The following is a 12,947-nucleotide window of genomic DNA, read 5'->3' on the forward strand; positions in this document are numbered from 1 at the left end:
AGCTATGAAAGGGTATATAAGGGGTATAAAAAGAATAATAATAATAATGTGTACTTCTGCTCCTTGTATACCATATTATTTAAAATATCTGCCCTTCACCAGCCCAATGAGACGGTTCTGCTGAACACTTGCCAAGAGAGCTGCCGCTGCATCCCAAGCCAAGGAGTAACTTGTGAAGCCCACAGCTGTGCCCGTGATGAGACCTGCAAGATCCAGGATGGAGTCCTGGGTTGCTTTCATAAGGGTGAGGAGATAAGCTTATTGAATGAGCCAGGCCAGGCGACCTTCAGGTTCAAGGTCTGAGGAGCACATGGTGGATCAGGTGGAGTTCACCATTCAGCCATGCTGGCCAGCAAGCACATGGTTTGCCACCCCTCCTCGGCTGTCGTGTGGCAGGGTTTTCTGGCTGTGGTAGTGCATGCTGCCACTGCTCTGGCCACTTAAATCTTCCGCACTCAATGGGTATTGCACCACGACATGAACGTGTAGTATTGGGACAGCATATGTGCATTGCTCTTCCTGGTGCTCCTTCCTCTGTAAGTTTGATGCCATCACTCCCCATATGTGCAAGTAGCAGCTCAGACTTTGGGTGCCCGACCGCCATGAAAGCATTCCCATGACATGGCAGAAGAGCTGGTGGGACGTCAGTGTGCGGCTGCTGCTTGAACGGCTTTTGCCGCTTCCAACTGAATAAAGTCACTTGGATGGTGACCCACGCCCAGCAATTATAGCTACTTACCCATAGAGGGCACTAGCAAAACTGTTCTCTTTACAGTGGCCTTCAAACAGTGCAGCTCATGATTGCCTGTTTTCTCCACCTGCTGCTGTTTATCACTTTTCACACTTCTGGAGGGGAATATGGCTAAGGGCGCCTACAGATACATAGCTGATCTAATACAATAAGGAGAGAAAGTGAGGTTCCAGTGTTGTTCTTTCCATTTGCTTATTCTCTGCATTATCTATGGCTGAAATGCATCTCCTGCTCTTCACATAGATTCATTCTACTTAGAATCGAGCACTCACTTGCATTTTCTCCTTTCATTTCATTTCATTTCATTTCAGATCCGTGTAAGGCCTTGCACTGTCGACAGCAGGAAACATGCAAAATTGAGAATGGACTGGCCAAATGTGTCCCCAACTTCAACGGAAGCTGCTGGGGCTGGGGGGATCCACACTACCACACCTTTGACGGAATGGACTTCGATTTCCAGGGCACCTGCTCTTACACCATTGCCAAGTACTGTGGAAGCGACCCTACATTGGTTCCTTTCACCATAGTTGAGAAGAACGACAACAGGGGCAACCAGGCCGTGTCCTATGTGAGCCTGGCCAACATCTTTGTCTATGGGTACAAGATCTCCATCTACAAGCAGGAAGTTGGAAGAATCAGGGTATGTCAGTCTGGAGATGGGTGTGGATTTCATTTATGTTCCATTCACCAAAATTGTGGGTGCTCCCATTCTTGCACCAGAGCAATGAGCGCACAGAATGAAATCCAGTCTGTGCAGATATAAGCACTTAGGCCTCGAGAACTCCTGGGAAACCAGTAATCCCCTCTGTGTTTTGTTCTGTTTTGTCACTCTGCCCCCAGTTAAATGATGCCATTTTCAGCCTGCCGTTGACTCTTGAAGAGGGAAAGATCCGACTGTTCCAGAGCGGCCCCAGTGCTGTCCTGCAAACCGAGTTTGGCCTCCAAGTGACGTATGACTGGAAGTGGCACCTGGTGATCACCCTCCCCAGCAGCTACTACAATGCCACGTGTGGCCTATGTGGCAATTTCAACCGGGACCCAAGGGATGACATGGCCCTTCCCAATGGGACCATGGTGTCCTCCGTCACAAGCTGGGCCAGCAGCTGGAGAGTCAAGGACCGAGACCCCTTCTGCTGGGATTCCTGCCAGGGCAACTGCCCAACCTGTGATGAGAGCAAGAAGGAACTGTATGGAAGCAACGCGCACTGCGGAATCATCAGGAATGCCTCAGCTGGGCCCTTCAGAGAATGCCATGCCAAAGTGAACCCAGATGACTTCTTTGACAGCTGCATTTACGATGTGTGCTTGAATGGTGGGGCCCAGGGCTTCCTCTGCCAGGCACTGGAGGCCTACGCAAAAACCTGCAGGAAAGCAGGTGCCCTGATCTACGACTGGAGGACCCCATCTGGCTGTGGTGAGTAGGGACGGCCAGTGGCAATGGCAGAAGTTGCAGTGGGCAAGAAGACAGATGAGGCCTGTTGATAGCTGGCAATTCTGGCCCACCCTTTTGTCCGCCAATCCAAACCATTCCTGTATGCAGAGCATGCAGCAGGGTGGGCAGAAAGCAGATTTATTGATTTAGAATTTTTGCATGCCGTCCCATTCACATGAGCCTCGGGACGGCTTACATACAGTAGATAAACCCAATATTTATTTATTTATATATTAAAACATTTTTATGCTGCCCCATTCGCCGAAGCCTTGGGGCGGCTTACAACGTTAAGTTAAAAAACAATTATAACATTAAATTAAAAAATACAAACATTAAGTTAAAAATGCAAAAATACCAATATAATATAAGCCGCCCTGGCCAGATAAAATCCAATAATATTAACAATTAAAATGCCACTTAAATAAAAAGGTCTTCTCCTGGTGCAGGAAAACAAATAATGACGGCGCCAGGCGGACCTCTCTGGGGAGCGCATTCCATAACTTAGGCGCCACCGCAGAGAAAGCCCTCCTCCGAGTACCCATGCTCCTAATTTCGTTCACGGAGGGTTCCCGGAGAAGGGCCTCTCCCGCAGATCTCAAGGGGCGGCCGGGCATATATGGATGTAAGCACTCCTTCAGGTAACCAGGACCCAAGCCGGTTCGGGCTTTATAGGTCATCACCAACACCTTGAATTGGACCCGGACTTCAATGGGAAGCCAGTGAAGCTGACAGAGAACTGGAGTCATGTGAACATAATGCCCAGTCCCCGTCAGCAGCCTGGCAGCTCTATTTTGAACCAATTGAAGTATCCGGACCATCTTCAAGGGTAGCCCCAAGTAGAGCGCGTTACAGAAGTCAAGACGGGAAGTCACCAGTGCATGTGTCACTGTCGCGAGGCAGTCGTACTCCAGGTAGGGGCGCAGCTGATGAATCAGCCAATGCTGAAGGAAAGCGCTCCTCACCACCGCTGTCACCTGAGGTTCCAGTGAAAGCTCCGGGTCAAGGAGCACTCCCAGGCTGTGGACCTTGTCCCTAAGAGGGAGTGCAACCCCATTCAGGACTAGGTTCAATTCACCCTCTCCGAAGCCCGATCCGCCAACCAACAGGACCTCTGTCTTGTCTGGATAGTACACATAAATAGTACACATAAAATACAGATTCACCCTGGCTGCATATTAAACACTTATAGATGATATTAAAAATTGTTAAAATATTGTTTAAATAAATAGGTCTTACCTGGTGCTGAAAAACGAATAACGACGGTGCCAGGCGGACCTCTCTGGGGAGTGCATTCCATAGGTGGGGCGCCACCGCAGAGAAGGCCCTCCTCTGGGTACTTAGCCTCCTAATGTCTTTTACGGAGGGTTCCTGGAGGAGGGCCTCTGCTGCCAATCTCAGGGGGCGAGAGGGCAAATATGGTAGAAGGCGTTCCTTTAGGTATCCAGGTCCCAAACTGTTAAGGCTCGCAGAGGATTTGCAGCAGATCATATTCCCAGCTGTCCAACAGGATGAACTGCTCAAATACTTTTCTCCCTCAAAATTAGGTTGCTGGCAGGAGCCCTTGAGAGAAATCCAAGAGCGACTGTGTGTGTGCAAGCCTTGTTGGTTTGAACTTGATGCTGATCAGAAGTGTGTGTGCTAATTGGGAAGTACAGCAGTATTTGCAAGCCTAAATTCTGCCCCGGTATTCTGCACTGGCCCTGGTTCTTGCCGGGCTGAGGCTGTAGCACGTGGTTTGCAGGATGCTAAACCCCACTGCTGTTTTCCTCCACTCGCCTCTCCAGCTTTGCAGTGTCCCGAGAACAGCCACTACGAGTTCTGTGGGAATGCCTGCCCGGCCAGCTGTTCGGACCGCACGGCTCCCTCCACCTGCCAGGAGCCCTGTGTGGAGACCTGCCAGTGCGACGAGGGCTACGTCCTCAGCGCCGACAAGTGTGTGCCCACAGGCAGCTGTGGCTGCACCTACAATGGCTTCTACTACAAGCCCGGGGAGGAATTCTGGGCTGGTGGGAACTGTGGTTCCCGCTGCACGTGTGATTCCAGTCTGGGGATAGTGGTCTGCAAGCCAGCCAGTTGCCAAGCTAATGAGCAATGCGCTCTGGTCAACGGGGTCTGGGGCTGTCACCCCGTCAGCTATGCTACGTGTTCAGCATCTGGAGACCCTCACTACACCAGCTTTGATGGAAGGAGGTATGATTTCATGGGGACCTGTATCTACCAGCTGGTAGGACTTTGCTCTGATGACCCGACTCTCAAGCCTTTCACTATCAATGTGGAGAACAATAACCGAGGCAACAAGAAGGTGTCCTACACAAAAGTGGTAACAGTGGAGGCCTACAATCTGAGCATTGTGCTGAGCCAGGAGCATCCACGTAGGATCCAGGTATGGAAGTGGGCAAATTTGGTGGGTGCCCTGGGAAGGCCCTTGGGTTCTTAGAGGCCTGTTCAGCCGGACTGGTTGCTGGGGCTTTGCAGATCAAGAAAGTGCTCCTTCGTTGCTCTGTCTTCATCTCAATTGAGGTGATGGGCTCAGGAGTGGCAATCTGCCAAAAATCTCTAAGGCCATGGAAGGTTTAACAATCAGGATTATATGTGGCCCTTCTGTGGCCCTTTGAGGTTCATGATGTGGGTGAGTTCAAGGAGGTTTTTTGCAGCCCTCAGGACCCTCCAGCAAATTCAGATTCTTTGGTCTTAAGATGACCACCTGAGGGCTATCCGAACCAGATTTGCATGCTGGGTCAAGCACAGGAGTATTCTGTAGCTGCAAGAACAGGACTGCTTGGGTTGGTGTGGTTGTGGTTGTTATTCCTAGTACTTCCTCCCTGACCAAAGAAGTAAGAGCTTTAGCCACATTACCTTCCTGCCATATATCAGTGAGAACAACTTAGGCCTTATTTGCAGCTGGAGCTGCTTTATGGAGTCCCTTAAAATTGAGATAGAATGACACATTTTGATGGCCATGCAGAAACATCAACTATTTTGCTAAGCCTTTTAGGATTGCCCATTTATGCAGGGCTCCGCAGCTGTGGAGCTTCACAAGCGTGCAGATAAGCTGCTCATTCAGGGCAGATCTGCCACTGTGGTTTTAAAAACAAGGGGTGAGAGGATGGGTGTGATGGGTCCATCCTCTTGCATCATGTTCCAGGTCAATGGTGCTTTTGCAAACCTGCCTTTCTACCATGGGGACAGGATAAAGGCTTACCTCCGTGGAATGGAGGTGTTCATCCAGACTGATTTTGATGTGACGGTGGTCTTTGACTGGAAGAGTTACGTCAGAGTCATGGTGCCCAGCACTTACACCAATGCTGTGTGTGGTCTCTGTGGCAACAATAACCGGGACCCGAAGGATGACTTTGCCATGAAGGATGGCAGCCAGGCACCGAGTGCATCTCAATTTGCCGAGAGCTGGAAGGTGGCTGAGGTCCCTGGTTGCTCAGTGGGCTGCACTGACGACTGCCCAGCCTGTGGAGATGCCCAGAAGGAAGCCTATGAGGGTGAGCAATACTGCGGCATCCTCATCAAAAAGGATGGGCCATTCCGGCAATGCCACAGGACCATCGACCCAACACCCTACTTCATTGACTGTGTCTTTGATACCTGCCAGTACCATGGTCAGCATGATGCTCTGTGCCGTGCCATCAGCGTTTATGTGGCTGCCTGCCAAGCCTTGGGCGTTCAGATTGGACCATGGAGAACAGACTCTTTCTGCAGTAAGTGCCACCTCTTAGACCTTCTTTAGCAGAGCCCTGTAGGGAACGGCTGATCAAATGCATTCCAGATGTAATGATGAGGAAGTCAAGAGTGTGTTGCAAAACCCTGACATTCCCAGACTTTGCAAGTGGGAGGCTTCTTAAAAGGTAGTCTGACATTAGAACATTTGGATATGAACATCATATGAACATCATATTAAAAACCATTGGCTCCTCTCTTTTATTCAGCAGAGACAAGAGCTTAATATGTTTTGTATTTGCATGTTTTTAGTGAGCAGCTGAGGTTAATTATAGTAGGTTAGGGAAAGAGAAACATTCAAATTGTATTTCAAAGATTTACAGGGAGATAGCTGTGGTTTTCAACAAGACCTAACACAAGCAGGTTGCTGGAAGCCACCATCCACCTGATCAATTTGATCTGAATTTAAAGTGCATGGAAAAAATCTGAAATTCTGATACCTGGAGGCACATTCAGTTTGAATATTTAAGGGTGCAGTCCTATGCATTTTTCAACATTACTTTTTCTTTCTAAACATGCATGGGACTGCATTTGATATATCCAGTTTCACCCAGGACAATCTATTGTTATTATTGCATTCATGCCCCACCCTTTTCCCTCTCACAAAGAACCTGGGGACCCTAAAGTTTCCACTTTGCCCTCACAGTAATCCCACAAGGAAAGTTGAACTCTGAGCAGTGTTTGGCCTAAAGTCACCCAGAGAGCTTCATGGCCAAGTAGGACGAGAAACCAGATCTTCCAAGTCCTAGGAGAGTTTTCTCATTGATGTACTTTCCATGTGTAAAAGCAAAGCTAACCCATTAAGAGGATAAATATGATAAAGCTACCAAAGTGAGAGGGCTACTACATGCAACTGCATGCATATTTAGACTGAAAAAAGCCCAACAACTTCCAGCATTTGACTGGGGAATGCTGGGAATTTTTCTGCTTAACGATGCATGGGATCTCACTCTGAGCTCACACCTTACCAGAAGAGGTCACTCAGCAGAGCAACCCAGACTTATTCTACTCCCCGTGCCCAGAAAACCACCTTTCCAGCAAAATACTTCCAGCGTTAGCCTGACATTCTCCACATTGTCTTCCGTCCTTTCTTCCAGGCCCTGCCTGTTCGCTGAACTCTCACTACGAGCTCTGCGGAAATGGCTGCCCTGCCACTTGCCACGGGCTCTCTGCTCCAGCCAGCTGCATGGCTTCATGCAAAGAGGGCTGCTATTGCGATGCTGGGTTCGTCCTGAGTGGGGACCAGTGCGTTCCTCTGGGTGACTGTGGCTGTATGCACCAGGGGAAGTACTACAAGAAGGGAGAGTACTTCTACCCCAGCTCCTCCTGCCAGGAGCAATGCCAGTGCACTGAGAATGGGGTCGTTGAATGCCAGGAAACCTCCTGTGGTCCCCACGAAGAATGCAAGGTGCAGGATGGCATCCAAGGCTGCCATCCAGAGGGGCATGGCAACTGCAGTATGGCCGCAGGTTCCCACTACTTGACCTTTGATGGCCGGGCCTACGACTTCCACGGTACCTGCTTGTATGCCTTAAGTACAGTTGCCGGCAAGGATTCTCGGTTAGCAAACTTCTCTGTGCTTGTGGAGAATGACAGGTCCCTGACAAAGTCTGTTGTGGTCTCAGTTCATGGCTACACTGTCGTCATTGAGAAGGGAATGAAGTGGCAGGTCAAGGTGAGTCCTTCTGTGAGCTTAGTCTCCAAATCAGGTGTCCACAAGTTTCACCTGACATTCCTGCAATTGCAAGAGCTGATGGGAAAATATCACTCCGTAATACCGTGCCATCTTCACATTGTTCTGAAATGTTACAGGCTGACAAGGTGTGTGTTGGGGGGTGGGGTCCCTTTGCTTTTCTTTCTGGACTTCTTCCTCTCTGTTCCTGCAGAGATAAGGAAGTCTCCCCCTCTTTATTTCGAAGACACGTGCGATTTAAAGTGTGAGAGTGGGCAGCCCTCTGCGGTTTGCACATTCGTGCCTGTAATCAGAGTGTCTGCAGTCACGTTCTTTGTCGTCAATCTAGGTGAATGGGGAACGTTACACCTTGCCAATGACTACCAGTGCTGGGAGACTCTGGGCCAACCAGGAAGGGAGCAACATCATCGTTCAGTCTGACTTCGGCCTCAAAGTCCTTTATGATTCCTCCTCCTATGTCCTCGTGTTTGTGCCCAGCACCTACCAGGGGCATGTCGGGGGCTTGTGCGGTAATTTCAATAAGGACAAAACAGACGACTTCACTCTGCCCAGTGGAGAAAGCACACAGAACGTTGACCAATTTGGTGCTTCATGGAAGGTTCCCCTGGAGGGAACAGGCTGTTCAGACGGCTGTGGTGAGAAATGCCCTGTCTGTGGGTCACAGCAGACAGCGCCATACACTCCCAAGAGCTCCTGCGGAATGATCCAAGCCATGTCAGGCCCATTCAAAGGCTGCCATGCCTTCGTGGATCCCGCAGAGTACTTCGGCCACTGCCTCTACGACATGTGTGCTTCCAACGGTGCCATGGAGTCCCTCTGTCGGAGCCTTCAGGCATACGTGGCGGCCTGCCAAGCTGCTGGTGCTACCATCGAGGCCTGGAGAAATAGCAGCTTCTGCCGTAAGTTGAAGAGCGAGCCGCACTTGCGCGTTCTCAGTGTCTGTTTTCCTCACCGCACCCGTACTTCTGATGTCCACCCTGCAATGTGTCGTCAGCAGAATTGTTTCACACCTATGCTGCCCTTCTAATGCTTACACGCCATTCTGCGTGGCTGACAGGAATGAAAATAAATAGCATAATAAAGCAACACTATCAGACAAAGAATAGTAAAACGCCACAGAACAGAGCTGGGCATAACTGATAAGTGACAGTTCTTCAAATAGAACGTGCTCTGTCCAGCAAGGCAAAATCCTCCTGGAATTATTTAAAAAATTCATAGTGTTATTCCAGGAACTAATTTAAAAGGAGTTTTCAAGAGAACCAGGCAGAACTTCCTTTCTGTGTGTTTAAAGTATAAAGGTATGCCAGTGGTCTGGTGTATTATAAAAGAATTGGCAGATGTGGGAGTGCCATCACAAATTATGACAACAGAATATGTGTTTCACTGACTGTCTTTGACAGTCTGCACATATGCCGCGCGCTCTGACTAATATGGATGGAAAGCTTGCTGGAGCTATGATTTCGGAACGCACATGCCCCAGCCTGCCCTTATCGGCCCTCTTTCCTTCTCCCCATCTCTAGCTCTCACCTGCCCGTCCAACAGCCATTACAGTCTGTGTACCAGGACTTGTGATTTCACCTGCACCAGTTTGTCTACATCAGGGCAGTGCACAGAGAAATGCTTTGAAGGCTGCCAGTGTGACAGCAGCTATCTGTTTGATGGCAACAGATGTGTGGCGATGGAGGACTGCGGCTGTGTGTATGATGGAAGATACATCAAGGTACATGCAGTAGCCGTTACGGGCACCGTCCTGATGATTCCTCCCCTGGTGCTTGCAAGCACCCAAACTAGGGACTCACCAGCATCCCATGCTGAATGGGAAGAACAGCCGAGGTGATCTTCACTTTCCCACACCTCTCTCCATGGCATAGTCTGCATTGGCCACCTAGAGGGGGAATGAAGCAGGTTGCATGTCATAAGCACCGATCTGCAGCTCCAGAATTGGAGCACTGCCTCCAGCCTTGGTTCTGGGAATCCAACGATTTCTCCCTCCATTGCATTCATGTCGATGTGGGCATACATTTCAGTAAGCTAGTTTTGTCCATCTCTAAAGCCTGGATAGGACCTCTGCCTGAATGACCGATATATGGCAAGCTCCTCTGCTACGTGAACCTCCTCAGCCAAGGAAGCTTCAAGTGCATGGGAGCATCCAAGATGACTTGCCTTTGCCTAGGTGGGCCAGCCCTGCCACTGCCAGGGCCTTTGCCTCTCAGAAGCACTTGGTGAGCAGCATCCCATCCAAACTGGGAAGGCCAAAGACTCCAAAGAGGCCCATAAGCCTTTTGTGGCATCCTCCAAACAGACTTCTCTTGGATGTATCACTTCCCAACTGAATGGGTGAGAGGGCAGGCAGCCTGTCATGGCCTTCTGTAATAGAATTATTTTCTGTATCAGTGTGAAACATTATTTCCTGTAACCTATTAGTTCCCAGATATATAGAGCAACCATCAGTTTTGTGAAGGGATCGCAGTAGTTTGTTCTTCCTTTTAGAAGTGCAGGGTCTCTTTGTGAAATGCATGTTGCTTTGCTGTCAGTTCACCAACATTTGTGGTTTAATTTTTAATGCTCTCTTCCTTTCTACTATAAACATCACAGGCTGGAGAAAGTCTTGTCTTGGAAGGCTGTCTGAGGAAGTGCACTTGTCGCGCATCAGGCCGGCTCACCTGCGAGGACACCAGCTGCCAGCTAGGGGAGATATGCGCCATCCATGATGGTGTGCGTGGCTGCAGGGGTCCCGAGGGCGAGTGTGCCCTCACCCCTGGTGCACGGCTGGTCTCCTTCGATGGTGTCTCCGGGGAGATCCTCCACAAGGGGGTGTATGACGTGGCTTCCCTTTGCAACGAGAGTGACCCCTTTTGGTTCAGGATCGTGGCAGTAGTCCAGGAATGCAACGATTGGGATTTGCCAGCAGTATCAACCATACACATATTTTTCCAAGGAGTCTTCATAACTGTGAAAAGGAACAGGGAGACGTGGGTGAGTGGCAGCCCTACCATAGAAGCAGAACAGTGCATGCTTCTCTTCCTGTCCAGAAGTTGTCTCCTCTCTTCCAGGGAGGAGGGAAGAGAGGGGCTACTTAGGCTGCAATCCTATGCAGGTTTGGACAGAAACAAGATCCACAATGCTATCCATGACCCCACAACATAGCTTTTTTCTGTCTGTCCCTGTCTTGGACTGTACCATCATTCATCCATTAGTCCCTCAGATCTAGGGAACTGGGGGCCCATCATGAAAACCATTTTGTGTTGTTTGTGCCTGAATATACTCATAGGCTCTCTGTGTTTAAACTCTCTCTGTGTTTAAACTCCATTCTTAGAGTGGTTTTGGATAATGTAAAGGTGTATAGAGTCTGGGAAGCACAAGTACTTCTCAGAATCATTGAGGAAGAGGTGAAGTGTGTATGTGATATCTTCTTTCCTTTACCCAATGCTAACCCTTTCATGGTCCATTTCTGCATTTCAGATAAATGGCCACCTTGTGACCCTCCCAGCCAAGGCCACTGATGATGTCTTAGTGAGACTCTCTGAGGAAGGGGTCGTGGTTGAGTTGGACTCGGAAGTCAAGGTCATCCTACGGCCCTGTGGAAAACTGCTGGTGCAAGTCAGTGACAGCCTGGCAGGAAAGTTGTGTGCCTCCTGTGGAAACTTCAATGGAAATAGTGCCGATGATCTTAAACTGCCCAATGGGGAGATAGCAGGAAGCATCTCTGAGGTCATTGAAGCCTGGAAGTCCATGGACTTCTCTGGCTGGTGAGTGGTCTTCATTTATTAATTTATATCCCACCTTTCTTCCTGCAAGGGGCCCAAAATGGCTTTCATCTTCCTCCTGACTACTGTATCCTTCCAATGACCCTGTGAGGAAGGCTAGTCTGAGAGTCGATGGCCAGCTCAAAGTTGTCCTGTGATTTTCACGGAGGGGTGGAACCTGTAATGCAGAGCTCCTGAAACCCAGTGGAACACTTTAATGGCTGCACCGTGCTAGCTCTCATCCTGCCTCTGTGGGAGATTTTTGTCTTGGAGGGTTCACAGGATGTGGCGCAATCTTGAGATAGCTGGTAGTAGTATTGGCAGCAGGAAGCAGTGTCTTGAAGCAGAAGGAATGGATCTCTCTGCATAGAGAAAAATGTCCATTCACTGAGCCTTTATGGCAATAGTGCCAACACAATGCTGGAGTGGACAGGCCTTGGTCAGATCCATTATCCTTGTCTGAAACAAACTCAGAACACCTTGTGGAGCTACTGGGAATATTCTCAAAGTATGTGAACAGCAGCATATTTCTCTGAAAATATTGCCCATTGTCAGACACATGCTGGCATTCATTCTGTACCCAATACTCAGTTCATTTGTGTGCATGTGCTGATTTGCACACATTTCCTCCATGGAGCAGATTAAATCAGCCGTACTTTAGTCTACGGAGGAAGATTGTGCGGGTGAAGAACACTGCGCTGATCTGGGGAGACTTGCAGAAATATCCCATTTGGCCCGAGCTCTATTCCCACAAGCTCCCCCTTTACAGAGCGTGATCAGTGATTGCAAACACAAACTGGAATCAAGTGTGGGATGGACTGTGGGAGAATCCCCAGGACTTCAAGCACACCTTGTTCACCCATCCTTAACTTTCAGCATGCCGAATACTCCTAAACAGAGCCAGTATGTTTGACATAAAAGGGTATGATTGTCTGGAGAAGTTTTGGGAAGACCCTCGCTGTAGCATGAATGTGCTCACAGTTTGCTTCTTGATATTTTTCTCTTCCAGTAATGCCTGAAAGCCACCTGAGGGACTTGGACCTCCCCTTGTGCTGCTCACCACTGGTAGCAACTGTTCACCCAACAAAGTTCAGTTTCCAGAGCAAACCTCTGTATTTTGGACAGTCCGGTTTCATGCACTAAAAGCATAGCCTGTGCCAATGAAAATCATGTTCCTTTCTCCTGAAAATGAATAAAACCTCTTTGGAAAGCTAGTCTAGAGTGTTATCACTTTGCCTACATGCTTTAGTTCTGCCACAAAGGAAGGGAAGAAACGGGTGGAGGCAGTGCTTGCAACATGCAAGGAAGAATGGGAGGAAGCTACAGGTTTTCCTGGCAAGCAGAGTGTTAATCTTCGACAGGCAGCCCTGTCTGTGCTCAGTCATGAGCTGTTGGTATGCGGACAGCTTAGCTGCTGGATGCTCTTTCAGCTCTTTTGGTTCCACACATGTTATGCTGGAGGAAAAAAAACCTTAGTCGTACAGATGTGAGGACTATATAAATCAGTCATCTTATCTGTAATGCAGCCAGATTTCAACATCTTCTGGTAAGAAAACAATCTGGCATTTTCTGTCTTGAGTTTCAGTTTATTAAAAA

General features: G+C 49.0%; 2 protein-coding genes across 2 annotated transcripts; both read left to right on the plus strand.

The window, feature by feature from the left end:
- The first annotated feature begins 621 nt into the window (after nucleotides 1–621).
- Nucleotides 622–4,620, plus strand: LOC123026022 (IgGFc-binding protein-like). The gene is made up of 4 exons (XM_044435257.1): nucleotides 622–643; nucleotides 1,063–1,391; nucleotides 1,592–2,165; nucleotides 3,968–4,620. Exons 1-4 carry the CDS (start codon nucleotides 622–624, stop codon nucleotides 4,618–4,620), a joined length of 1,578 nt encoding a protein of 525 aa, XP_044291192.1.
- Nucleotides 4,621–5,289: 669 nt separating this feature from the next.
- LOC123026023 (IgGFc-binding protein-like) lies at nucleotides 5,290–12,370 on the plus strand. The gene is made up of 7 exons (XM_044435258.1): nucleotides 5,290–5,893; nucleotides 7,010–7,587; nucleotides 7,934–8,504; nucleotides 9,126–9,325; nucleotides 10,201–10,581; nucleotides 11,068–11,354; nucleotides 12,361–12,370. Exons 1-7 carry the CDS (start codon nucleotides 5,290–5,292, stop codon nucleotides 12,368–12,370), a joined length of 2,631 nt encoding a protein of 876 aa, XP_044291193.1.
- The last annotated feature ends 577 nt before the right edge of the window (nucleotides 12,371–12,947 follow it).

The sequence above is a fragment of the Varanus komodoensis genome, unplaced genomic scaffold (assembly GCF_004798865.1).
Source record: "Varanus komodoensis strain SLA01 unplaced genomic scaffold, ASM479886v1 scaffold29_1, whole genome shotgun sequence".
NCBI classification, from domain to species: domain Eukaryota; kingdom Metazoa; phylum Chordata; class Lepidosauria; order Squamata; family Varanidae; genus Varanus; species Varanus komodoensis.